A 27288-nucleotide genomic window follows, 5' to 3' on the forward strand; every position below is an offset into this window, starting at 1 on the left:
GTCAACTTATTGAAACCTGATATCAGACCGTGTGCATATGGTGGGGAACCTATTGAGTTACATGGATACTTTCTGGGGTTGATTGAATATAACCAAAGTTATACCTCAGGGAAAGTTTCTGTGTCAAAAAAGGGTGACAGTATAATAAGCTGGTGGCATCAGAAGGATCTTAAAGTCATGCTGGACCCTAACAGTTCTCCCACTATAGTTCTAAAAGAACAGATGTGCGTTGATGAAGTTTAGAATGCAAGTACAACCTCAGATTTGTTGATGTCTCTTCGTCAATATTTTAGTAACATTTTCAGTGATAAGATTGGATGTATGAAAGGATATTCACATAAGATTAAGTTAGTTCCTGGGTCTGTTCCTTTTTGCAGTAAGTTTTGCAGTGTTCTCTGTGCAGTGAGAAGTGAACTCCAAGCTGAATTGGAGAAATTGATGGATCAGGGGGTGATTGAGGAAGAGGAAGAAACAGAGTGGTTAGCTCCAATTGTTACTGCTAAGAAGGCTAATGGAAATATAAGACTATGGGGGTCATTCTGACCCTGGCGGTAAAATCCGTCAGGGTCAACGACCGCGGGAGCACCGCCAACAGGCTGGCGGTGCTCCCATGGGCATTCTGACCGCGGCGGTACAGCCGCGGTCAGAAACGGAAAACCGGCGGTGTACTGCCGATTTCCCGCTGCCCTGGGGAATCCTCCATGGGGATTCCGACCCCCATACCGCCATCCTGTTCCAGGCGGTTTTGGCCGCCAGGAACAGAATGGCGGTATGGGGTGTCGTGGGGCCCCTGGGGGCCCCTGCAGTGCCCATGCCATTGGCCCCCGTAACAGGGCCCCACAAAGATTTTCAGTGTCTGCCAGGCAGACACTGAAAATCGCAACGGGTGCAACTGCACCCGTCGCACCCCTTCCACTCCGCCGGCTCCATTCGGAGCCGGCATCCTCATGGAAGGGTGTTTCCCGCTGCGCTGGCGGGCGGCCTTCTGGCGGTCGCCCGCCAGCCCAGCGGGAAACCCAGAATGCCCGCAGCGGTCTTTTGACCGCGCAGCAGTATTCTGGCGGTCCCAGCCAGGCCGGCGGCTTCCGCCGCCGGCCGGGGTCAGAATGACCCCCTATGTGTTGATCTTCGTAGGCTCAACAAGTGTATTGTGGTTGACAAATATCCCCTGACGAATATCTCTAAATTGCTATCCATGGTCTCTGGAGCTAAGGTGTTTTCTACCATTGATCTGGCTTTGGCTTATCGCCAAATAAAATTAGATAAATCCTGTAGAAATTTAACAGCTTTCATAACCCCGTTTGGTACCTTTAGATTTATTTGGCTACCATTTGGGTTGATTTCAGGTGCCTCAGTCTTCCAGAGAATAATGGAACAAATTTTGAAAGGAATATGTGGTGTGTGCATTTACCAGGATGATATGTTGGTTTATGGTAAAAATTCTGTTGAACACGAGATGAGGCTCAGAGAAGTTCTAGAGAAACTTTCTGAATACGGCTTGACCATCAAAGCGGAAAAATGCAAGTGTGCTGTTGGCACTATTGAATATTTAGGTCACACCATTACTGGTGATGGTCTAATGCCAAAGAAAGAGCTGGTTGATACCATTCGAGGTTTATCTTCTCCTACGTCAAAAGAAGAATTAATGCGATTCCTAGGCATGGCTGAATATTATAGCAAATTTGTCAGAGACTTTGCCAATTCGTGCTTTAATATGAGGTGCTTATTGAAGAAAGGGGTGGAACTTCTGTGGAATGAAGAATGTGAGAGGGAATTCATTCGCATGAAAGAAACTCTTTCAAGAGCTCCTGTGTTGAAAAACTTTAATCCAAACTTACAATCCATTTTGACTACTGATGCCAGTGGCAAGGGTTTGGTGGCAGTGTTACAACAAGGAGGTTTTGCTCATGAAAACACTATTGCATTTATATCCAGAAGTTTGAAGGGTGCTGAAACTAGGTACTCTGTCATTGAAAGGGAGGCTCTTGCTGTATTCTGGGCCATTAGGAAGTTGAAGAAGTTTTTGTGGGGAGGTTCATTTATTGTAAGAACTGACCACAAACCTTTGTGTGAAGTTTTCTGTTCAAAAGGAATTGAAGCGGTGTCAGGTAGGATCACTAAATGGATTGTTGGTTTGCAAGAGTATGATTTTGTTGTGACATATGTTCCTGGTTCAGGCAATGTATCAGCTGATGTTTTGTCTAGACTTGTATCACCAAATTCTAATGTTCAGGAGGATGATTGTTTAGGTGTTGATTTGGAGTGTTTTGAGCATGTGTGTGAGGTGGATTTTGAAATAATCTCAGAGATGAAGTGGCGTGAAGAAACTTTGTCTGACAATGTTTTGACTGAAGTCATTAAATTATTCCGAGGTGGCTGGAAGAATAAACATCAAGGAAGTGTGGAGAGTAGTGGTTTCTGGAATGTGAGAAATGAACTAGCGGTGGATCGCGATCTGCTTCTAAGTGGTACAAGATTAGTCCCTCCCTCCAATATAAGGAACCACTTAATAAACCAGGTGCATAGCATTCATATGGGCATTTCAAAAACTAAAGAAAGGTTATGTTCCTCTTACTAGTGGCCTGGCATGGATACCCATGTTGAGCATGTGCTGAGAGATTGTGTACAGTGTGCTATTAGTGAAAAAGCTATGAAACCCAGGGTACAACCTGTGGTGATTACAGATAAACCAAAGGGGCCATGGGAAGACATTGCTTTGGACATTTTGGGACCCATTCATGGCAAGAATACGGTGGAGTACATAATTGTGGTTGTGGACATGTTTTCCAGATGGCCAGAGTTGTGTTTTACTAAGAGCATCGAGACTTGGAAGGTTATAGAGTTCTTGAAAGATTTGATAACTAGGGAAGGCATTCCCTCTACTCTTCTCACTGATAACAGAGTGCAATTGGTTTCCAAGGAAATGAATGATTTTTTGAGGGGATGTGAGATTAAACATAAACTTTGCACGTTGTATCATCTCGAATGCAATGGTATGGTGGAAAGGTTCAATCTCTATTGCTAAGTAGAGTCATTTGAATTGGAGGCAAGAGGTATTGAAAAAATTAAGTGTGTATAGGCATACCCCACATTCTACTACTGGTCAAACGCCGTTTGCTCTTTTCCGAGGCAGGCGTGGGATTACGATTTTGGAACCAAAATGGGTGAATGATCTCTTGGATAGTAGAGGAAGAGTGGTGGTGGATGAAAATTGGAGATATAAGGAACGAGAAAGGATACTAAAGAGTAAACTGAGCTTTAATAGAGCTAACTTTGTGAAGAAGACAGAGATTAAGGTTGGTGATTGGGTTATGATTAAGAAACCCCTCGTAAAAGGGGGTGGGAGGAAATTATCACTCCCCATGAAGGTAGTGAAACTCTTCACCAATGCTATAAAAACGGATGATAACAGGATATGGAACTTAAATAGGGTTGTCAAGTATGGTGGTGATGCTATTGGTCTGAATAAAGATGATGTACAAAATTAAGGAACTGATGATCTTACAAAAAATACAGTTTTAGGAAGATCGAACAAAGGATCTGATAATTCTGTGAAGCATTCAGTGTTGAGAAGATCGAACAGAAGTGTCAAGACACCTTCACATCTTAAGGACTATAAATTGATTTGAAGGAATTTCCTGTTTATTTCTCTTGTGTTTTATTTTTGTTGTATTTACATTTGTATTTTCCAAATTAATTATTCTAAAATGCATGTGTTTCTACTTTGTTGTGCATAATGGGAGGGAGAGGTGTTGTATCTGTGGCTCCTTTAGAATGTTAGCTGGTTAGAACCTGTGGGAGGATTCTAGGAGAATGTTGGGGAGGAGATAGAGACAGTTGGAAGGAGGTGCGGACGCTGGGATGCTTAGCTCTGTTGAATCTTCTTTTAACTTCAATAAATGAAGAAACACTGACCATCTTCGTGTTTCCTGACATTCTTTCTGCCTCTACATCCAGCTTGCAACAATCTCCTTTTACAACCTCCCTGTACTCCCAGTGAGACTCATGGGTTAGAGAGACAGCGTTAACCCCCATAAAACATTTGAGCGAAATGTTGCCGAGCTGTGCAATTTTAACATCCCGTCACTCTGGGAAATCACTTAGGGCCAGATGTAGCAACCCGTTTGCGAGTCGCAAACGGCGAAAATCGCCGTTTGCGAGTCACAAACGTGGGTTTGGCATGCAGAAATGCATATTGCGAGTCATTACCGACTCGCAATATGCATTTCCGACTCGCATATAGGAAGGGGTGTTCCCTTCCTATTTGTGAGTCGCTGTGGGATGCAATACCATTTGAGACCGCGTACGCGGTCGCAAATGGCATCGCAGTTACCATCCACTTCAAGTGGATGGTAACCCACTCGCAAATTGGAAGGGGTCCCCATGGGACCCCTTCCAGTTTGTGACTGGACCCCAAAATATTTTTTCAGGGCAGGGAGTGGTCCAAGGGACCACTCCCTGCCCTGAAAAAATACCGAAACAAAAGGTTTCGTTTTTTTTGCAGTGCAGCTCGTTTTCCTGTCAGGAAAACGGGCTACACTTAAAAAAAAAAAAACTGTTTTATTTAAAAGCAGGTCGCGAACATGGAGGTCTGCTGACGTCAGCAGGCCTCCATGTTAGCGAGTGCCCATACTCGCTATGGGGCCGCAATTTGCGACCCCCCCTTATGAATACTCATGAGGTGGGTCATTGCGACCCCATAGCGAGTTGCAGTCGGTGTCTGAGACACCGTACTGCATTGGGAATTGCGACTTGCAATTTGCGAGTCGCTCCGATTCGCAAATTGCAAGTCGCAATTCCCAACTTTCGTACATCTGGCCCTTAATCTCCCAGTGCCTATGATCAGTGAATGCATCTTTGTGTAATTTAATATGTGCTCATTTAAAGCACTCCAAAGCCATTAGGCCTAGTTCAAACTATTAAAAACATGATCCAGCAGCGCCATTTTAGGGCAGGCACAAAGCAGGAAAGAATGCATTGTCCTTAGCATTTATCTATTGTTGTGGAAGTATCCTGCATTCCATCCCCAGTACGGTTATTTGACATACTGTTTATCAGGTCACGTTTCGAAACACTCACTTCTAATAAATACTTTCCAAAAAACTGATGTACTTAAGCAAAATGCTTCTTCATGTTATGTTCAAGAATTACACTTTCTTGAATTTTGAAGGCAAGTTTAGCATATTCTAGCATGATGTGTGTGAATGATTTACATTCCAAATATGTTCAAGGCTGATACATGGTCTGTAAAAGCCAGAGGCAACTCTTGGCTTGACTCTGTTAATTTCTTGGCACGCCCACCACTTTTCCCAGGTGCTTCTTCTGCTAGAGTGCTAAATTCTGGGGCCATGGGCCAGTGCATGAAAAAAGCGCAAAGCAACAGCACAGATCACAGAAGCTGCTGATGTGATAAATCATGTTTTTAAAATGTATGGAAATTGAAAGCCAGGCAGAAACACAAATAAGAGTACAACCCTTTCCAAGTCATACTCTTTACTTATAGTGCTGGTAGAACTAACGGAATAATGGGAATGAATGGCTCTGTTAGCCTATTATCCTGTACCTGCTGATCTTAGAACTTTATGCACTTTTTTGCAAATGCACTATTAAACTACTCCAAAGGCCTAACTGATGTGTGACATTCAATGCTGGAAGTAGAAAAACGTTATTGTCAACAGTAAGTGGGTGCAGTCAAAAGGAACTGAGTCATGAAAACCATATTCTTGCTGTCAACTTATACATTTTCCTTTTTAAAACTCTGCTGCAAAGAAATTGGAAACAAAATGAAACATGACAGTAAATCTGTAGAGCTTAATTGTTCACAAAGGCTGCATTCTCAACTTTTCATATAAGGCTGCTAAAAAGGGTTCCTTTGAGCAGTGATATAGTTTTATACCTACAGACAACTCCAAGCACTGAGTTACATTTTAAATTCTGACTTCTTGGTTCTCTCAGCCATGCATTCTTAACATACATTGTATACCTTCTAACAGTACATGCAATACATTCTTAACATACGTCATCCTTCTAAAGTACATGCATATAGCTTACATACTAGGGGTGAACAAAGTCAAAAACCTGCCTCAAATGTTTCTCTTAAGTACATGAATTGTAAAGTAAGAAGATTGGTGCCTTTGTTTCCCCTTCATTGTATTTGCATCTAGGTATTAGGTTTCAGGTGGCTCTCAGCCAGGATTCTTCTTCAACAAAAGGAGGGCTGATAGCCCTTTAAATTAGGCTTTTGTTATTGGCTTAGCTGGAATTGTAAATAAGAATGTCCCTTCATCGCCTGCAAGATCCTGCTCGAACAAGAAAAACTGACAACCTACGGGCGCTGCTCAATGTTTACCAGTGTAAGCAAGTTTCACTGGGAAAGATTTCAGCATATTTCACTGGGTCCAGCCAGGATCCCAGTTCCAAGTAAATAATTGCTGTCTCATTTTCCTGAGTATTTGGATCAGCCCTGCTATCCATAAAATCTTATAATGGTACAACCTTCTGAGTGCTGTCCTTTTTGTAAACTTGAGGTGTAGGTGCCACAAGAGTAAACCATTCATGTCATGATGGCTTTTTTAACTACACTAAAAAACTATCTCAAGACCTTATTAAATAGATCTATATTTGTAAAAGGCCCTGGTTTTCATTCTTGTTGTAGAATTTTGAGTGGTATTTGCCACAGATTCATATTGCTGAGCTCAGTGCTCACAAGAATATTCAGTTTCTTGGTGCACATAGGCTTGACCACGGTGCACAGAGATCTTGCATTGCTGAACACAGAGGAAAGAAATAGAGGGAATGTTGTCTACCACTCCACCTTTTGTGGTAAAAGACTGGTCATGATGCTGGTGCTTCTCTTTGTATTTTTTTCTACAACAGCAAAAATCACAAGTCACACAGAATTTGCAAATTCCAAGATGCCCCACAAAATAGTTCAAAACATCAATCAGACAGCTATTTAAAAATGTTTAACTCCACCAAAACCTTTTTCATACGCAACATTAAAAGAAAAACACACTGATTTTACACCACCTCAAAAACGTTTTCTGAGTAAAGATCTACTTTCATGCCAAAGTTAATGTAAATCCATTCAGCAGTTTATGTAGCTAAGAAGAAAAAATCAAAATAAAAAACTGGAAAGTGAAGTTGACTCATAACTACAAAGTTACTGTCACTGAGTCTGTACTATATATGTAGATGTAAAATCCATTGAAACAAATTAATGAAACTTGGCCTGAAACCAGAACTTTATTCAGAACGTTGATTGGTTCAGTGTAAATCTTTTAAATTATGTAATGTGGGAGGTACTTAGCAATGCATGGCAAGGGTGTGAGCTATTGGAAATTCCCGGCAGGAGTTAGTTATATGATATAACTATAACTGGTGAATTTCAATGGTTTTGTTTGTTTAAAAACTATGTTTTAACTCACATTTTTACCTACCTGTAACATCCATTTAACCTTGTTTTTTCAGTTTATTTTCAAAGTTATTTTAAATACCTAATTATCAATGTCACTTCAATCTTTGTTTTTTCCAGTGAATTTTTATGGTTTTGTCAAAAAAACACTAATAACCATAATCAAATGTATATTTCATTAATTCAGCAATGCCTAATAATAGTGATTGTAACCAAATGTTTTTAATAAAGCCCTTTTAAATAAACATCAACATGTTTTGGGATTTTAAAACATTTTTCAAACTACAAAGTGCAACCATCTCCACTCCAACTGAAGAGCCACTGCCCTTCTAAAGGCAGCACCAGTCTTCAAAACCTTTAAGTAGAAAGCACTGGCAAAACATTATATGGTGTTCCTTACCTGGAACAGTGAATATTAAACGAGCGGCTCCTGCTGCCCTACTGCTAATTTATTATTCATTGTATGCCTTCTTGCACATATTTCTGGTGCCCCAGTGACCACCCGGGCCACCCACACCTATTTTGTAAAGTTGGGGGGGCCACAGGAGAGCCCCAAGACCTCTGTGGCCTCTGCCTGCTCTCCAGCCGACATACATGATGGGTGTTGATGGGAGCTGACCTTGTTTTATCAGCATTGGTTGCCCCAGTGCCCACTTGGGCAGGTACAATATGCTACTTGTTGGGGGTCATGGAGAAGGGGGCTTAGGACCTCTGCAGAACCTTCCTGCTCCACTAGCAGTAGCAGGGGACTTACATTATTGATGGGCGCTCCATATCACCTGGGGCACCCACAAAATGTCCATATTTAGAGGCTGCTTGGGGCCCCAAATGTTGCAGACCCCAGCCAGCTGCCCAGCCAGTACATTGTGGGTTCTGGTGGGAGCCCCTTTTTTCTCTGCTTCCAACAGGGCAGGAGCAGAGTTGTCTTCCTAGCCCAGGAGAGTGCAGGCAGGGTATGCCCACACTCTCCCAGACAGAGAACCGCAATGTCCCTGGGACACTGCTTGACCAGGCCCTGGGGATGGCTGCTTGGAACCCAGTCAACAGCTTGGGGATGGGGCTCAATGCCTTCCTCCCCAATTACCAAGTGGCCCTGGAGGATCAGGTCCCTGGGGCCCATACTGTGGCTCAGGGAGAGAATTGGGTTCTATGGCTGCATCCCTCCATCCCCTTTATTTTAAATACAGCACCAGGAGATGGGTCGAAAGGGCCTCTCAGATGCCTGAGGAGGGGGGCCACAAGCCCCTCTCAATATCAAAACTATTCAGCCCTAGGGCCCATGGGGCCTCACAGTCTCTGATAGGGGGGCAGTGCACCACCTAACTAAAAAATTTAGCTGCCTGCACCCTCTGGAAACCCCAGGATTTTTGCTTTTTATAAGTAGTGAGAAACCAATTTTTTTTTGTTGGAGTTGCAGATCCTCTGTAGATGTGCAGCACTGATAAAAGCTAAATTTACATTTTTGGCCACTTGTGCCCACCTGGGTCTTCCGCCCAATTGTTTGCCTACCTCCTCCACTTTTCTGAACTTGTTTTTGTTGGCTTTAGGACTCTGTGTACTTTACCAATGCTAACTAGTGCTAAGGTACTTGTGCTGTTTGGCATATCCCCAATTGGCATATTTAGTTCACTTATAAGTCCCTAATCAGGGTCTGTAAATTAAATGCTACTTGTGGGCCCGCACCACTGAATCTGCCACCCACAAAAGTAGCCCTTTAACCATGTCTTAACTGTGTTCAGTTTTACACTGCCATGATGAACTGGCAAAATAACTATTTTGCCATGCCAGAACTTTCCTTTTTAGGGGCGAGCGCCAAGTGCTCCGTCCCCTGTAGTAATGCCTCTTTGGGCTTCCAACTACACCCATGTAATGTCAGTCACTTTTATTGGTTTGTGGGCTTGCCTTTTAAAATCGCTTGCTTTCATTTGTGAAAGGCATGCATACGTCATGCCTTTTCCGGTGTTTAGCCCACCAACACAGCACCAGTAAACTACTGAAAACATACGAGGCACGATGTTTTCAGCGTAGTTTCTGGACTACTTTATCTGTTTATTTTCCATGCAGTGTGATCGTGCTGGGGTTTCCATAGCGCGATCACGCTCGTTTTTTTAGGTTTTCAATCCAGCACGATTGCGCTGCATTGTACATAATGCTATCGCGCTGTTTTTTTTTTTCTTTTAATTTGTGTGGTTACAAAAGGCCGGCCCAAACTGCCAGGCCTAGTCCTCCCTGGACCAGAAACAAACATCTTGGGACTTTTTGAAAGTTGGCATTCTCTCACTTTAGCCGTTTTGTGCCTGCTGCCTCTCTCTGATCACTCGCCTGAGGTGGGTAAGATCTGGGCTTTGAGTATTCCCCTGGGCAGCCTCACAAGATGGGAGGTATGGTGTGACTTATAAGGCCTTCATGGGCCATCCTGGCAGGATGGGAGAGAGGAGCTGGCCAAATCTTCCTTTACATCTGAATAGACTTTGTCTTGTCCCCACACAAAGAGCTGCATGACCCTCTCTAGTGAATATGGAGCCAGGGCGGGAAGGTAGGACATCTGGGCACTTCAAAGGCCTGTCTTTGAAGTCTACCCACTTCAAAGACCCAACTGGGTATAAGTGCTCAACCTCTGACACCACAACAGAGTACACTTCTGGACCTCTGACAACTCTGCCAAGCAGAAGGGCTGCTGTGCTGCTGAAGTACTACCACTCTGCTGGACTGCAGCTTTGCAGGACTCCCGCCTTGGTGAGCTGCTCTTCTGCCTGTTGTTACCCTGCCTGGGTGAGAAGGATTGGGTTTGCATCAGCCAAACCCAGAGTGACAAAGACTAGCTGGCTGGCCTCCTGATCTGAAGTATCAGTGATGTAAAAGACTTCCAACCACCGTACTCCTGCACCTGGACTCTGCCATCTGTGAGTCTACTCTGCCAAGTGGGGCCACCCCAGTCCTGGACCCTTGGAAGTGAGCCTAAGTTATTTGTTTAAGAGGAACCAATGCATCCTCTGATGCAGGAGCAGATTTGCCGCATCGCCACTGTTGCTTGGAAAAGAACTGGTGCATTGCCTTCGGAACCACCATTGTGATGCTTTTCCTGGTGCAAAGTCCTAGCATCCCCTTCAATAGCAGCCTTAATGCTAACTCTGAAAGTCCACATTGCAGCCTCTGAGCTCATTGGAATGAAAAGATCATCTTGATTGCACAACCCATGCGCAACCCTCCACCCTGGTCTTCACATTGCAAGCCCTGGTGCCTGGATCCTCAAAGTCGATGCAACAGGTAGTTGCACCCTAACTCTCCCGCAGCTCAGAACCAAGGATTTACCACTGTTGTGTGGAGAATTTGGACACAACACGTCTACTGCGGGGTTTGGCTCAGATGCAGTGCTCTGCAACCAGGATTAAGGCACTTTTCTTCAATTGGATTAAATGAGTCCATCTAGCTGGCTGCACTCCATTGTTGTTAGCCTGATTGGAGCTTATTGCTTCGAAGCACTATTTTACAGTTTAATCTTTAAAAATTCATACCTCAAGATCTACCTTTTGGATTTTTGTTGTTTGGGACTTGTTCTATTCATAAAATCTTACTCTATCTTTCTAAATTGGTGTGGATTCATTTTGAATGGTGTTTTCACTATTTTACAAATACTTTACACACTGCCTCTAAGTTGAGCCTGCCTGCTCTGTGCCAAGCTACCAGAGGTTGGGCAAAGATTAATTTATGGTTTGCCTGTCACCTTGACTAGGATTGTGGTTGCTGTTTGACTAAGAGTTGCACCCTAGTCAACCAACAATCCAAAGTCTAACACCCTCCAGCCAGTCCTAGAGGGGCAGGGGTCCCTCTACCCTGTAACCCTAGATTATTTTAATTTTATTTAGGACTGAAGACTGAGTCTCACAGTCCTAAGATGGCTGTGCCACACCTTTCTTGAAGTGGTGCCAGCAAATTAGATAGAGGTCTGTCAGCTCTATATACTTTTTAAAACTTAATTTCACAAAAACTACTGAATGGAGTTATTCTAAATCACATAAACAAACTTTCTGAACCAAGACCTAGCTCTTTGTCAAATTTGGTAGAATGCAGTTCACCTACATGGAAAAATTAATGGGGAAATGTGATTAGGGACCCCGTCCTCTTCTCATTTCCAACTCGATGGACCAACCCAAACCTTTCCAAGAATGAGATACCTTGGGTGTGGTGGGTGACGGGGTGTGTGTAAGTAAGTGTGTGTGTGTTTGTGTGTGTGAGAGTGTATTTACAAGAAAAACAAAGGTTAATGTAATGTTATTGTCTGGTGGGTTAAAAGGTAAACCTTAGAAATTCACTGAAAAAATCAAAAGTCAAAGGAACATTATAGTTAGGTGAATATGTCAGTGCTAACATTAATGTTTTGAACTAAACAAAACACAGGCATTCATCAGTTATAGTTAGCAGTGCTAGCTATGACCCGGACCACTGGAAATATGCAGCATGGGAGGGTCAAATTATGTGGAAGTGTTGAGTAAATTATTCTGGAGAAAACACAAGCTATGCAATGTAATATAGCATACTTTGTGATAGTATTATTTCATTATGTTGTCATTTTACACTTATTAACACTGTCTGGACATTGGTAGCACCTCATAAGTATGAGCATAACACCCAGTTAACATTTGCAAAGGGCTTTCCATGGAGTGTTAACACATGTCGCTGCACTTGTAGTAACCTTTGATCCAGTGAGCTAGAAACATTGTTTTAAAATCTGCATATTAACCAGCAGATGATGGATTATGTTGCAAGTGCAGCAAATTTACAATTGTGCGAACAACGTAGCAGCTGCACAATCACATAATTCCAGTGGCCCTGACTCTAACGCACCCCCACCATGCAATGCTTATGACCTCACATATTTCATCACTCATGCCATGTTTTATGACATCATTCATAACATCACTGATGACACTTCAAGTGATATTATTGAAGATAATTGTTTGTATACATTGCTCTATAAACTGTTATACATTAGACCTCTTAAATATGTACAAAATAGCTTGGAAGAATACGAGGCATCATTAATGCTATCACAGAAACAACTCCCTCTGGAGTGGAAAGCATGGGTTATCTGCCACATAGGCCATATACCACATACTTCACGAGTAGCGTACTTCAGATTAACATTCAACAACAGATATGTGGGAAACCTTCATTGTTTACAGTTTTCATTCTTTCTACAACTGTGCAGAGAATGCTAATTTCCTCAATATACATGAGGGGCATATTTATACTCTGTTTGCGCCAAATGTGCGCCAAAAAAGTTTTACGCACATTCGGCGCGAACCATGCACTATATTTAAACTTTGACGCCCGAGTCCACAGATGTCAAAATCCCTCCTATGCGTCATTTTTTGGATGCGGGAAACCGCCTTGCGTTACTGACATGCAAGGTAGGCGTTCCCGCCCAAAAAATGACTTTAAGGCCTGTGCATCTTATTTATACTCCTGCGTCATTTTGACGCACAGGAGGGGGCGGGCCTCAATAAACGGCACACAGCCTGATGTGCGCCGTTTTTTAACCCCTGGGTGAGGGCAGGCATTAAGGGACCTGTGGGCTCACTTCCATGGTCTCTGACAATGGAAGGACTCCAGAGGTGCCCTTCCCTGCCCCCAGGGACACCCCCTGCCACCCTAGCACACCCCTGGAGGACACCCATGGATGGGGGACCCATCCCAGGTAAGTACAGGTAGGTTGAGGTAAGTATTTTTTTTAAAAGTGGCATAATTTGGGCCCCTCTACATGCCACTGTGCCCAATGACCATGCCCAGGTGACAGAAGTCCCCTGGGCATGGCCATTGAGCAAGGGAGCATGACTCCTGTCTTTGCTAAGACAGGAGTCATTTCAATGGGGGTTGTGCGTCAAAAAATGGCGCAAGTCTGGTTTGGGGCATGATTTTTGCCTCAAACCTGACTTGCACCCTTTTTTGACGCACAACCCCCATTTTCCCCTACGCCGGCGCTGTCTGGCTTGAGTCATTTGTTTTTACTCTGACCAGTCCGCAGCACCGGCTAACGTCATTCCTCAAATAAGGCGCTCGCATGGTGCGTAGGAATAGCATTAGCTGGCGGTAAACTTTTTGACGCAAACCAGCGCCGGCGCTGGTTTGCGTCAAAAAGTATAAATATGGGCCTGAATGACTGTTCCAAAACAAATAAGCTACTATGGACAGCTTTTATCTGTATCGAACCCCCAACAGTCACCAAACCTACTATGACAAATGAAGTTGATAAGAGATAAAAAGTTGGTAATATAAACAGTATTCACTCTATAGAGTGAGTTTAGTCTATACCACATTGTTTGCAGTAGATAGTAAAACTCTAAAGTGAATTACACTTCTAGTTTGTTTTTAAAAGTAAAGTAATACTTAATTACCATATGTAAATGAAACCCCTGATGCGCAAGGAAGAAGGCTAGGCCCTGCAACCAACACCCACATATGGCCAAGCCCACACAGTACTTGGCTTTCTGCTGGACGCAGGGGGGGGGGGCTGGCCACACACCATGTCTCAAACAGGTCACTGTCATGTTCAATGAGGAATCGTAAACCCCCAAACGCCAAGAGGGGTCACCGTGAAATGAGCTGTTATAATCACTGTCCTGAACAGGTCATCAGCCCAGTGCATTAAGAGAACAGCAAACCCATATGCCAGGAGGGGCAGATGTGGACAAAGTGCCTTGATGAGTTCACTGTAGTCCATGTGCAGTAGTGAGCCAGAAACTTGTATGCCATAGAGGGTCATGGGAACCAACCATGAAGTGTGACGTGGTCGGGAACATAACTGGAGGAAAAAGGATACCATGGAAAACCCATATGGACCTGCACCATAACAGAGGATCAGGGTCCGGACCTTCATAGAATGCCCCCATGCACCATGGGACAGACCAAAGAACTTCCCCAGCTTGGAGGAGTGACAAAGAATCTCTGGTCACTGTGGCTGCATGTCCGTTTGTGAGGAACTCGATGACCACTTGGGCCACTTGCAGCAAACTCACTTGAAACAGATGCTGCCTCTCCAGCACTCTGGGGCGCGCCCAGGAACTCTAGTTGCTACAATAGTGCAGATGCAGGTTAGACTGATTGCTAGATAGTGTTTTGGCTCTGGAACACTTTTGACTTTAAGTCGGAGTGGAATTCTTGAGACACAGAATAGTAATGGTGGATACCTGGATGCTGTCTGTTCGTAATGGGGAATAACCAAGAACTGCACAAGAAACACTAGAGCCCTGACCTCAGGGGAGACTGTGGAACCTATTTGTATCTCTTTGTATGTTGATATCAGTAAAGATAATACTTATTTTTTTTATAAAAGTGAGTATTTGGCTGGACAATAATTTATTTGGTGCTATGCATATTTTGAGTTGTAAGCCTATGTTCACTCCCTGGAACCTGCCCCCACAACTCCCACCATCCCTGAGGGAGCCTTGGACTTCTCAGACCATGCTAGTCAAGTGCTGAAAGGGTATCTGGTCCAGTTGCTCGGAATCCATAGTAGGTCATGGCCCATACAAGTATGAAGATTAAAAGGCCTCAACCATGACTGTTGAGCCCAGTAAACCCTGCTTGCCCTGAAGCCCTCCGAAAGGGGTTCTGATGCTCTCACTTAAGGTCATTGTGCAAAATACAACATGCCTCATCATAGCCCTGTAGAAATATGGCCACATCACTGCAGCCCTGTAGGAACTCCACGTGCTTCCCGTGCTTCCAGCACCATCTTCAAATCCAGCTGCACCATCAACAAGGCCATCACTGCCAGTGTTGACACATATCTGGCTGACAGTCATCATCTCTAGTCGCTTTCAGCACACTGCAGCCAGGATATTATTACAACTGAAACAAAGAAGTTCAAAGAGAAAACAACTTGTCAAAGGAACTTCACTTCACTATATATGCACCTAATGTCTGTACTGACAACCAAACCATTTTCAATTTAGGAAAGACTTGAAGAAACACATCTTTCAAAAAACATTACATCATAATTCAGTAGCAGTCCACCTTTACTTTGAGAACCCATCTAACCCTCCAATACCTTATTGAAAATAACTTTTCTTTTGATACTTTACAGCACTTCTCTGCCTTTTAGGTTTGTGCTACACAAATAATCACTACATACATACAGACAACACTATAAAGTTAAATATGTTTCTGATGGTGGGCAGAGTGAGTGTAATTCAGATCTCACATCAAACTATACAGCATACTTAAAGACCAGTATATTTCTTCAAAGCCCTAGATGCTGAAAACTGAAGACAAATTCATAAAGTCTGTAGCCATTTCTACAATCTACTGTTAATAGAATGCTGTGACACAAAGTAAAACATAAATTAGGGCTATTACACAAGCTTCACACAATCATAATATTTTACTCTTTCATTCACGTTTCTCTATTTTTTTACAGATTGGGCCTGAGTCACAACAGCATAACTACTGTTGAGAATGGTTCTTTAGCAAATGCCCCTCACTTAAGAGAGCTTCACGTTGACAACAATGCCCTCATTCAAGTGCCTCCTGGCTTAGCGGATCACAAGTATATCCAGGTATAGTATATCCAAAGGGTGCTGGTAAAAACAAGCATGTTCATTTTACTTTGATTCTTGAAGTGCATATTCAAATTCTTTTGTTTAATGTCTGTGTGTACTGCACATTGGTAATTTCTAGAAAGACAATGAAGCTCATCTGATGAAGTTGAGATAACAATGGCCTAAAAGGATTTAATTACAGTATTTTGTGTGCACTGATGACAATGATTGTAATAATAATTAGTATAATATTATTATTAATAAGGATAATAATAGTCAAATAGTATTATAATTACAATTGTTAGGAAGCTAATTACGTTTCTACAACCCCTGCAATTTCAAACTGTGATGAAGAAGCACATTTAAAAAAAAATATATATATATGAAAAACAATATACTCCACAAATTAATCATCAATAACTGTAAAAGTTTACCATTTAGTTTAAAGACTAGTAATATCAACATATACAATAGGTTTTCGCAGGAAACACTCAACACACAAAAGGACAAGTACCCCTTGGGAACTGTGCTAAAGGCCAAGATTAATATAGCTTCTCATATGGAAAATATTTTTGAACTTCATCATTTTCCATGAAATAAATGTCAAAATTCATGTACAACAACAGCTACTGACCAAATGGAATTAGACAAAATGCTATAAACATTTTAACAATCCCGCCAAGCCCACAAGATGTGCATGAAAAAGGTGCAGATGCTATAAAAGCTGTGGGCAGGTCCTTAATGTAGAATAGCAATGATAATTGCTATGCCATATTTATTTATTTACACTTCATAGTTGCCAATCTGATGGTGGCCTGGATATAGGTTTGCTGAGAGCTACCAGGGATGGTGAGCTTCTCTGCAAGATAAGCAGATATGCTGGTCATAATGGCTTTGTAAATGATGAAGCGATGAAGGTATTGCAGGAATTAATCATTAAAAAAAAAAACAGAAAAACAAAAGTACTGGTGCATAGCAACCAAGGACATAAACCAAAGCAACACATTAAAATCTTGTTAAGAAGATGAGGTCGCTGTCGAGGGGAACCGATGAAGCTGGTATGATGTGACTGCATTTCTTCTGGCTCTGCATGACGCATTCTTAGGCATGTAGGATGCCCTCAAAGAGTGCTAGTGTGGAGGTGTGGAGACCATGGAACATGGAAGTCAAGAGTATAAGGGCTGAACAGATGTTCTGAAGATGCTTTCTAGAAGGAATGGTTTCACTTTCTTTATAGACTCTTCCGGTCTCCTTTTACACTTAACTGTGATTGGCCAGGCCTTACCCTTGTCTCTTTCAAGTTAATGAAGTTGCTGAACCCTCCCCAGCTGTTCTTTCCAATCTAATTTGTGTTTTAAACATCACACATAGGTCTTCTTGTCAGCACACCTAATCCATTGTTTCTATGCTGGGAGCAGTTTTCTCACCTTAAGGAGAAGCACTATCAGACCAGCTGCTGGCAGGGAAATGCTAATTAGCCACAGGAGGTTCTTGTTAAATGTACCTTTTTAAAAGTCACTTTTCCTTACCTAAATATTTATTAAAAATCCAGCTTCTCCACTGAATTGGATTTTTAATAAACATTAAAAACAATGTTTAAATTATGCTGGTAGCTTGTCCTAAATCACAGATAGCAGAGTTATGAACTTATTCCGAACTTTAGTTTTTCTTACAGCACAGCTACAACCCTTCACAGTGAAAATAGCTTTAGGGGTTAGTCACTGTAGATACATGCCACCATTAAATTCTCACATATACCACTTTTAAATACTGGGCACACTACCTTGTGGGGATCAAGGCCTACGTAGGTGGGACTTATTTAACATTTTAAGTAGAGTTCCATCATAAAAAAGGGGTTATTTTGACAAGTTTGCTTGCAGATTTAAAAGCTGAAGGAGCCAGGCTACACAGATAGACCTGAAGCCATGGTCAGCGTAGCAGATGGCACAACATGTGCTGGTGTCCACATGTGACATTTAACATTTCCATACCATTGGTATTTCTCCTTCACCACATACTATTGCCTTCATGGGAAGTTAAGTATAATAATTTGGAGTTAAGCAATTTTACCATGTTTTAGGAGCCAGAGCCCATACACTGCATGCTGCACATCAGTGTTGCAGTGGGCAGAGGGCAAAAATCAATACCTTTAAGCAACAAAATGGGGATGACCACGCAAAATGAGGCACATTACCTTATTGGCTCTCAATGTCAGCTTTGTCAAATGACCTTACAAGCCTAATAAGACTTATGAGCAAACACCAAAGTAGTCATATCTTATGGGATTGCCTTTAAATGAAGGAAATTATTTTAGTGTTTGCAATTTGAGGCTATTAAATTGCTTATGCAATCCAAAGTAAACTGAAGAACTTTGTAGGTATGATCTAGCAGATCAGGTAAAAGTGTACATAAGAAATAAACCTTGCCTTCCAGGAATTTACTGGTAATATTTATTTAAACTGATTGTTTTTATTAATTATTGCACATGTGTTATGCTATCTTGTGTTAAAAATAAAATGGACCTGAGGTTTCTTTATATCGGCAGTAGTTACAAAACGATCTGGGACATCATCAAAAGATTGACCAACAAGAATGCACCTGTGTCGTACGTGTGTCGTACCTTGGTTTCTGAATAATTTTTTCAAAAGTTGCTTTCTGTAATCCAGACATATAAACTTCCAGGTTTCTGACTGTGATTGGTTTGAATTAACTTGTACAAATACTTTTTTTTATTTCATTCTGGATTTCAAAAGTCTGAATGCACTTCCATCCACAAATCATAATTAAATATTTAAACTACTGTAATACTTTCCAACAGTCCTTATCTGTATGTTGAAGGGGATGAGAACCAGATTGAAAGAATAATAACAATCTTTGTCAGGGTGCCCGAATCACAAATATCACTAAATAAAAATATTCAAATCTTACTGGTAGCATGGCACAAAAGCAGTCAGGCTTATCTTAGAAGAAATGTGTAAAGTATTTATGCAGCACCCAACCAGTAATAAAGTGAAAACACAATATAAGAAAAACCCCTAGCCTATTTAGAATAATAGAGAATATATTATGGAATAAAATACCACCAGAAGGAACAAAAAGCTAATCCATAGAACTGGATATATGAATTTTTATATTTTGAATTAAAAAATAGTGCAAAGAAGAACAAAAGTGTTATAATGCAACCCAATGTTGTTCTATGGAAGAGCTAGCCCTGCTACAGTGAAAAACGGCGCTGAAGGTTTTCACTGTACAGCATGTAAACCATTCAATATACATGCTCTGCTCTTAAATACTATTAACCCTACCCTATGAAAATGTAGGGCTTTCCTTATGAGTGACATATAATTATAACAAAGTACTGTTTAGCCCTGGCAAAAGGTTTATTTTGCCAGGTCAAATGACAGTTTGAAACTGCACATGCAGGCTGCAAGGTTAGGCCTGGAGGCATGTTTTAAAGGGTTACTTTATTGACGACACAATGAATACTGCAGCCCACTTTATAGCACTCTATTTACATACCCTAGGTACATAAAGTGCCATATACTAAGGACTTATAAATAAATAACTGTGCCAATAAGGTGTATGACATTTTTGGTCCTGTGGCCAACAAAAATGTGATCAACTAAAAAGGCAAAATCTGGGGCAATACCACACAAAAGATTGTCATTTCTAACAATATCTAACATTGCTCATGTCATTTTGATTTTACAATATGAAACTTCTTTTAATACAATTTCGAACCTAGACCATATCTTCAGAATAATTTTTAAAAATCTGTTCCTCATAGCGTATAGCAGTTCAGATATATATACCCTACATTTTGCAGGGGGTATATATACATATAGATCCTCCCTAATATAGATCAACATAAACTATATTGCACAGGATCTATTGCTTTCCTGTGGTACGTTATAATTGAACAAGCAATCAAGGTAGATATAAATCTCCATTGAAATGGATCTGAGATGGCAGTATGGTTGGAATATCCCATTAAGCTAATTTTCTTGGATGGTTCAATAGAGATTCTAGGACATAAACCAATGCTTACATAAATTTCAGTAGTATTCTAATTGGGAGCATGCCCAAAACATATTGGTCCTGTCACCTTTACTCTCATTCTGGCACCTGGGCACGTATCTAAATAATTGGACATCAAATTCATGCAGTTGAGGTGATGTGTGATAAGTAACCATTTTGTGCAAATTTGCTCCCTAATATTAAGACATTTTGGGTGTTAAATTGATACCAGTAGTTTTGCCACTTTTACATTATAACATATAATCAGGTTGTGGGGGCCTGATAATCTTTAATTGTGAGTAACTGCCTCTTCTGTGCAAATAACCTTTCAGTTGTTTACACAGTTGAGTTTTTTTCTAGTTGTGAGGATTTCAGCATACTTGTTAATTGCAAATAAGTAAACAGGTACAATGCCCATGTTTCAGTTATTTCCTGGCTGAACATTATCCATACAATCAATTGAGCATTTGTAGTGACTTTTTCACGTAGATTATGCTGTATTGGGCCCATGCTAAAACCCAGGCTTGAAGGGAAAGGTTGCAGCACAATCAGATAATTTAGGATATGCATGGATTTTCAGGATGTTTAGGATATTGTGCATTGATGGTCTGTTTCCGCTAGACTTAATTAAGACCATATCTAATTAACTTTAGATTTTTTTTAAGAAATGAAAATATGGGAATTCTTTTGATACTCTGTTTCTAACATTTTCTCTAACATAGTTTTATTAAACTAGTGGTCAGTATAATGTGTTTGATAAAGCACTAATGCTGCGGTGTATTATAGACACAAATTAAGTTGAGCTAGCTTGCTCCCTGTTCCGTGGGTAAATAGATGTATATGATAGAAAGTGGGCTTTTTCCAGCCCAACTAAAATCAGTATTCATATTTTTTACCTTAGAAAAGAAAATTTACTGGGGGTAATAGGTCTTTGATTTTTTTCCATTTCCCAAATTACATGATTTCTTTTAGGTTACTTGCAATGCCCAGTTAGCTAGACATGGAAAGGGCTTCTCTGGCCAAAGATAGTCAGACAACCCTCAGTTTTTCTACTGTTGAATGGATATTTACCAACTTTAGAAAATGGCAAATTCTTTGAAAAGAGTTTTCTAAATTTTCTAATCAGCTTTTCAGAACATGATTGCATCATCTGCATATAGCTTTATTTTGGACAAAAATCATATTGGAGCAGAAGGATGTTATCAACATGTATGTACAGTGCTAATGGTGCTAAGCAGAGAGCAAACTTGTTGGCTGACTTTGGGCAAACCTGCATGGGACCAGATAACATTAATTTCTTTTACTTTATCAGAATGTATTTTATTATTGTGGAAGTTAAATCTTGGTACAGTGTTTTGATCAAGTTGTGTTTTGGAATGCAAATACAATTCTTTTTAAGTTGGAATATAGACAATCACAATTTACTAACTCAAATGCGTACTCAGCATCTATGAGGGTAATTGTCATTGGAATCTTGTTAGCGGTCTGATAACCTATTGCTCCTTTCAAATAGTGGGCAGTGTGTCACCATTTACCTGTGTTTACCTGCTAATGTTTTGTAAGATTTAGCTGGTTTGAGAAAGCTGGCAGCTGCAAATTTTCTTAAAGAGAGGGGGATACTACTGTCTACAAGAATGTAATTGTGCAGGCTTGGTAGTGGGACCTAGAAATTATTTAAAAGGTTTTGTAAAATTCAGCTGGTTAGAAATTTTCACCACTGGCTTTTCCACTTGGAGGATAAGGAACTGTCTTAAACAGTTCTTGTTTTGCAAAGGGGGTATGTAAGGCAGTAAGTTTATCTTGCGTCTCATCTGTAGTATAGTGGATTTCTATTTTTTCGGTAATTATCGATCTCTGTGAGTGCTTTCAGCTTCTGATTTGTACACTTTATTTTTATAAGAGGGAAGCGTTACATTCTGTATTTATGTGGGATCACAAGTGATAATCTCTGTTCCTTGTCCTATAATATGGAAATTACACTTTTAGTCTTTTCCTCCTAGAATTCCCAGGCATTCTATTTCCCTGGAACTTCAGATTCTCCATATACTCATTTTACTTTTTTCTAAGGATACCTGTAGATAATACCTGTAGATACCTGTTTCTAAGGATACCTGTAGCGTCGCATTAGCTTTTCACCAGGCTCATTGATCTTTTCGGAAACATGTTCTCAGCATTTGCTTGATCCACTAAGGTATCATTCTCTGTAGAAAACACAACTGTAGGATGAAGTCATGGATTTTGGTATGAAATGTTTTCTGTGAGAAATGTTTATCCAATTTCCTTTTAGGGTTTCTTAATGATATTCTCTTTTTGTCTCATAATAGCTATATTGTCTGAATAGTCTGAACAAACTAGCTGGAGTTCTGTGGTACTTACCTGTCTAACTTAGCTGAAGTGTTAAATATGGCTGAGTAGTATGTACATTCACAAGTTTTACGGTTTTGCTGATGCTCGTTGTCTGTTTAAATGTAGTTCTCTCTATTGGTTAGAGCTTTAACAATTGTTGATTTTTATTTACCACTTTTTGCAATTCTAGACTTTCCTGCAGGTATGTGAATAAAAGTAAAGCCCCTATCTGTAATTATTTCTGAGTGAAAAGATGCTATCTCTAAGACAAAAGTGTATATGGATTTATGGTTATTGTCAAGCACCCCATCCAACCTGACAAAGGCAAGGTGTTTATTTTCCTATTTACAAAATATTAATCTCAGCACCCATCTTGATCTGAATTTCAGAAAATTATTCCAAGCAGGAAATCCTTCCTTATGAATGTTGTGACCTTAACCTTGTGAAACAGATTCAGAGAAGTAGTTATAATGTGGAATCCAGCTGAACCAAAACTTTTTTAATCAAGTTTACTTTGTAGTGTCTCTCCTGCAGAAATATTATAAAGGGGTTATGTTCTTTCAACAGAAGCAGTAGTGTTTGACATTTTTGTTTAACTTAAATGTAATTATATTATGTTATGCTGTGCCACCATGCCCCATATAATAAGCTGTTCACAACTTCTGTTGATTCATAGTGTATGTATTCATTTGAATCCTTTCTATGTTGTGCTTCCCTAGAGCTCTCTCCCAATCGGCTGTGACATTAGTGTTCTTCCTCTCTACTTCCCTTCCATCCTACTTCCCTTATACTATCCCTCTCTTCCCTACCCTGTGCCTGGCCACTGAGTACAAGTTAATAAGTTCAAAGGTCAGACCCCCACCCTACCCTAATGGAGCATTAGTATGGCACCAACCAATTGTCTTCAAATCCTGATTAGTAGGTGTAGGTGGCCACTCATCCCCTACCTGTAGCAAATGTATTACAATCCTAACTAAGATTATAAAAATGAGAGTAATAACATGATGTATCTTTACGTCACAAATTATATTTTAGCCATCACCACTTTCTTACAATTGTATTTTAGGTTTCAGTTTGTGAATTTAGCAATTCCCAGGCTGCTTGTGTTTCTATAAATATATGGAATTTTCCTGAAATTAAAATCTTCAGCTTTGTTTCCTCAATCACCAAAACTGGGCTTTGGATATGTCTCTTGCTCATGACTGTATGGCTCTCTTGTCTTGTTCAGATCCCTACTTGTCAATTGATTGATTGATTCCTTTTTCATCTGGTTGTCCCATCAAGGGGAGAATTTCATATTTACCATGTTTTCACTGATTGATTAGCATCCTTCCGTCCAGGAAACTCAGTTTTTCTGCCCAGGCTTCTCAATGGAACTTGTACACAACAAACAGGGGCAACCACCAGCAGCAGCACACCACTGTTGTAGGGGCTTTATAAAGGTAAACAGCTTTAATAAAGTGAATTCTAGTAATGGCTGCCATTTTGGATTTTTTTTATTTTTTATTCTTAAATACAGTTTTACAGCTCCATTGAGGACACCATGTTGGTCACTTTGTGTTTAGGTACAAAGTGGCGGCCACCTTAGAACAGTAAAATTATATTAAAGGATACAAAAAGAGATAATTGTTTTTTGTCAACTGAAATTGAATTGGGCTCACAGGTTAAAACCAAAGGCGCACAGACTCTCAGGCAGAAAGGGTGTGGATCAAGTAAAGATGCAATTCAAGATTCACTACTTTGGCACTACTAGTGGGGAACGAGGGTATTGCAAAAGCACAGTGCATGATGTGCCTCAGAAAATCATCTCTATGCTCCCAGGACCCAGCCACCACACTTTAAAGAAAGAGAGCCCCTACTCTACCTGCCATTGCCTCTATGAGCCATGGTAGATGAGCCCAGCTGTCTCCCTAGTGAGCAGACCATTATAACTGCACCTCCTGCCTATGTCCTTCGGGCAGTGTGTCAGTGTAAACTGTAAAACTGGACATCAACTCTTCGGAGATCCACTCTTTGTCAAGGGCACAGAGCTATGACCATAGAGAAATGGTGCAGCAGTGATGGAGGTATGGCAGGCACTGTCCCAAGTACAACCATGAATGTTTGCACTGAAGGTGGGCTGTTATGTGTGGTCCTCTCTAGTCTCAGCGGTCAGTAGTCAAGAATTCTCATTCAGAGACCAAGGAACCACATTGAATGCAAACAGTGTCAGATGCTTTGCACTCATCACCACAGACAGTATCCCCCTCATTCCAACACAACCAGAAACACCACACAGTGGCACACTGCAACCTACTAAGCAATTTCACACCATCGGATTTGTTATCTGACTCAAACTGTTCATAATTGTAATGCTGAGAATATGGTGCAGAAGATTTTTTACATCTGTGGATGGATGGACCTGCCTTTTCCTTTAGAAAGGTAGCAAACAGAGCTTACTGTTCTTCCAAGGTGCCTGTGACCCTGTGGTGTGCACACAGTTGTATTATGCAGCCTCCCCATGTGCGCACATCTCTTACAATTTCTTAAATCCTCAGCTGAAGGTCAGACATTTTCACTTCTCGTCTCTATAGGGCTCAAGATTGTTTTACCAAATGCAAATGACATGAATGCTGAAAAGAGCACTTTGCAAAACATTGGACATAAATAAATGTCTTATCTATACCAAACTGCATGATTTATCTTTATCCCACCCCCATGCACTTCTATATTCTGCACCCAAAATGGAAACATTCTCTGTGCATGAGACTTAGGCCCTCATTCTGACCCTGGCGGTCAGTGTTAAAGCGGCGGCCAACCCGCCAACAGGCTGGCGGCCGAAAAATATGAATTCTGACCCTGGCGGGAACCGCCAACACAGGCCGCCGCTTTAACACTCCGACCGCCACGGCGGTACAAACAAACAGCGCGGCAGTCACCGCCAACAGGCAGGCGGCAGACAATGTACCGCCCACCCTATCACGACCCACCAATCCGCCACCTTTTCCGGGGCGGGAGCCCCGCCGATAAAAACACGGCGGAAACAGACATCTCCAATGGAAAACGCTTACCTCAACACACTCCACGCGGAATCGGAACAGCATGGAACCCGAACTCCACATCCTCCCAGCCATTGCCTTCCTGCTCTTCTTCCAGGATCACGACCCTCGCCGCAGACGACAACGGTGAGTACTGCACCTACGACACAGGGGAGGGGGGAGGAGGAAAGTTTACGGGCACACACATATGCCACACATCCACCCCCACCCTCACCCCCACCGAAATACCTACACACCTATGCAGATAAAAAAGTCAGAGTGACACCCCCAACCCCCCCCCCCAAAAACAAAGACAAAAGCGAATGAATGTAAAAGTAGAACCATATTATTGCAACAATAAAGTATAGCGACCTTAGCAATATATGAAGAATGAACACACATCTAGAACTCTATCCATACAAGCAGCAAAAGTCCGGCCCAGTCAATCAAAGTCCAAAGGTCCGTGGGCCAATGTGCAGCAACACATGGGCAAAGGCCACACACGAGATCCAGTCCATTGGAGAGAACACTGCTGGGGCATCACTAAAATAAAAAGACAGGCACCTCAGGGGGAAGGGAAGGGGGGCACCTCAGCCACATGAGTCCTTGACGCCAGATCCACGAAGGGCCTCCATGCCCACTGTGCCATCCTGGGGAGTGCAAAGCCACAGTCTCACAAGTCTCTACAGTGGGTGGATTGCCCACTGTGCCATCCTGGGGAGTGCAAAGCCACAGTCTCACAAGTCTCTACAGTGGGTGGATTGCCCACTGTGCCATCCTGGGGAGTGCAAAGCCACAGTCCATCAAGTGGATTACAGAGACCACTGGTCATGGAGGAGGCATGGTGGGCAGAGTGCGTCGTGAAGGCCTGCCCGACACAGAACCGGGACTGCCAATGGACCAGCGGTGCTTGAGATGAAGGGCCCAGCGGAGCGGTGCTTGAGATGAAGGGCCCAGCGGAACGGTGCTTGACAGGAAGGGCCCAGCGGAGCGGTGCTTGAGATCAAGGGCCCAGCGGAGCGGTGCTTGAGATGAAGGGCCCAGCGGAGCGGTGCTTGACAGGAAGGGCCCAGCAGAGCGGTGCTTGAGATGAAGGGCCCAGCGGAGCGGTGCTTGACAGGAAGGGCCCAGCGGAGCGGTGCTTGACAGGAAGGGCCCAGCGGAGCGGTGCTTGAGATGAAGGGCCCAGCGGAGCGGTGCTTGACAAGAAGGGCCCAGTGGAGCGGTGCTTGACAGGAAGGGCCCAGCGGAGCGGTGCTTGAGATGAAGGGCCCAGCGGAGCGGTGCTTGACAGGAAGGGCCCAGCGGAGCGGTGCTTGAGATGAAGGGCCCAGCGGAGCGGTGCTTGACAGGAAGGGCCCAGCGGAGCGGTGCTTGACAGGAAGGGCCCAGCGGAGCGGTGCTTGAGATGAAGGGCCCAGCGGAGCGGTGCTTGACAGGAAGGGCCCAGCGGAGCGATGTTTGACAGGAAGGGCCCAGCGGAGCGGTGCTTGAGATGAAGGGCCCAGCAGAGCGGTGCTTGAGATGAAGGGCCCAGCGGAGCGGTGCTTGACAGGAAGGGCCCAGCGGAGCGGTGCTTGAGATGAAGGGCCCAGCGGAGCGGTGCTTGACAGGAAGGGCCCTGTTCAGTGGTGCTTCTCACGGCGGGGCCCTGTTCAGCGGTTCTTGTCACGGCGGGTCCCTGTTCAGCGGTTTTGGTCACGGCGGGGCCCTGTTCAGCGGTGCTTCTCACGGCGGGGCCCTGTTCAGTGGTGCTCCTCACGGCGGGCCCTGTTCAGCGGTTCTGGTCACGGCGGGGCCCTGTTCAGCGGTGCTCCTCGCGGCAGGGCCCTGTTCAGCGGTTCTGGTCACGGCGGAGCCCTGTTCAGCGGTGCTTCTCACGGCGGGGCCCTGTTCAGCGGTGCTCCTCACGGCGGGGCCCTGTTCAGCGGTTCTGGTCACGGCGGGGCCCTGT

The 27288-nt window shown here is 42.6% G+C and overlaps 1 protein-coding gene across 1 annotated transcript in view; it reads left to right on the plus strand.

Annotated features, from left to right (window-relative positions):
- Positions 1–27288, plus strand: part of DCN (decorin) — a 197189-nt gene that overhangs the window by 140983 nt on the left and 28918 nt on the right. Inside the window, exon 7 of the mRNA XM_069228797.1 lies at positions 15834–15972. Coding sequence (XP_069084898.1) covers positions 15834–15972 — 139 coding nt within the window. The remainder of the gene's footprint in view (positions 1–15833; positions 15973–27288) is intronic.

This window comes from Pleurodeles waltl, chromosome 4_1, assembly GCF_031143425.1.
Source record: "Pleurodeles waltl isolate 20211129_DDA chromosome 4_1, aPleWal1.hap1.20221129, whole genome shotgun sequence".
Taxonomy (NCBI): Eukaryota; Metazoa; Chordata; class Amphibia; order Caudata; family Salamandridae; genus Pleurodeles; species Pleurodeles waltl.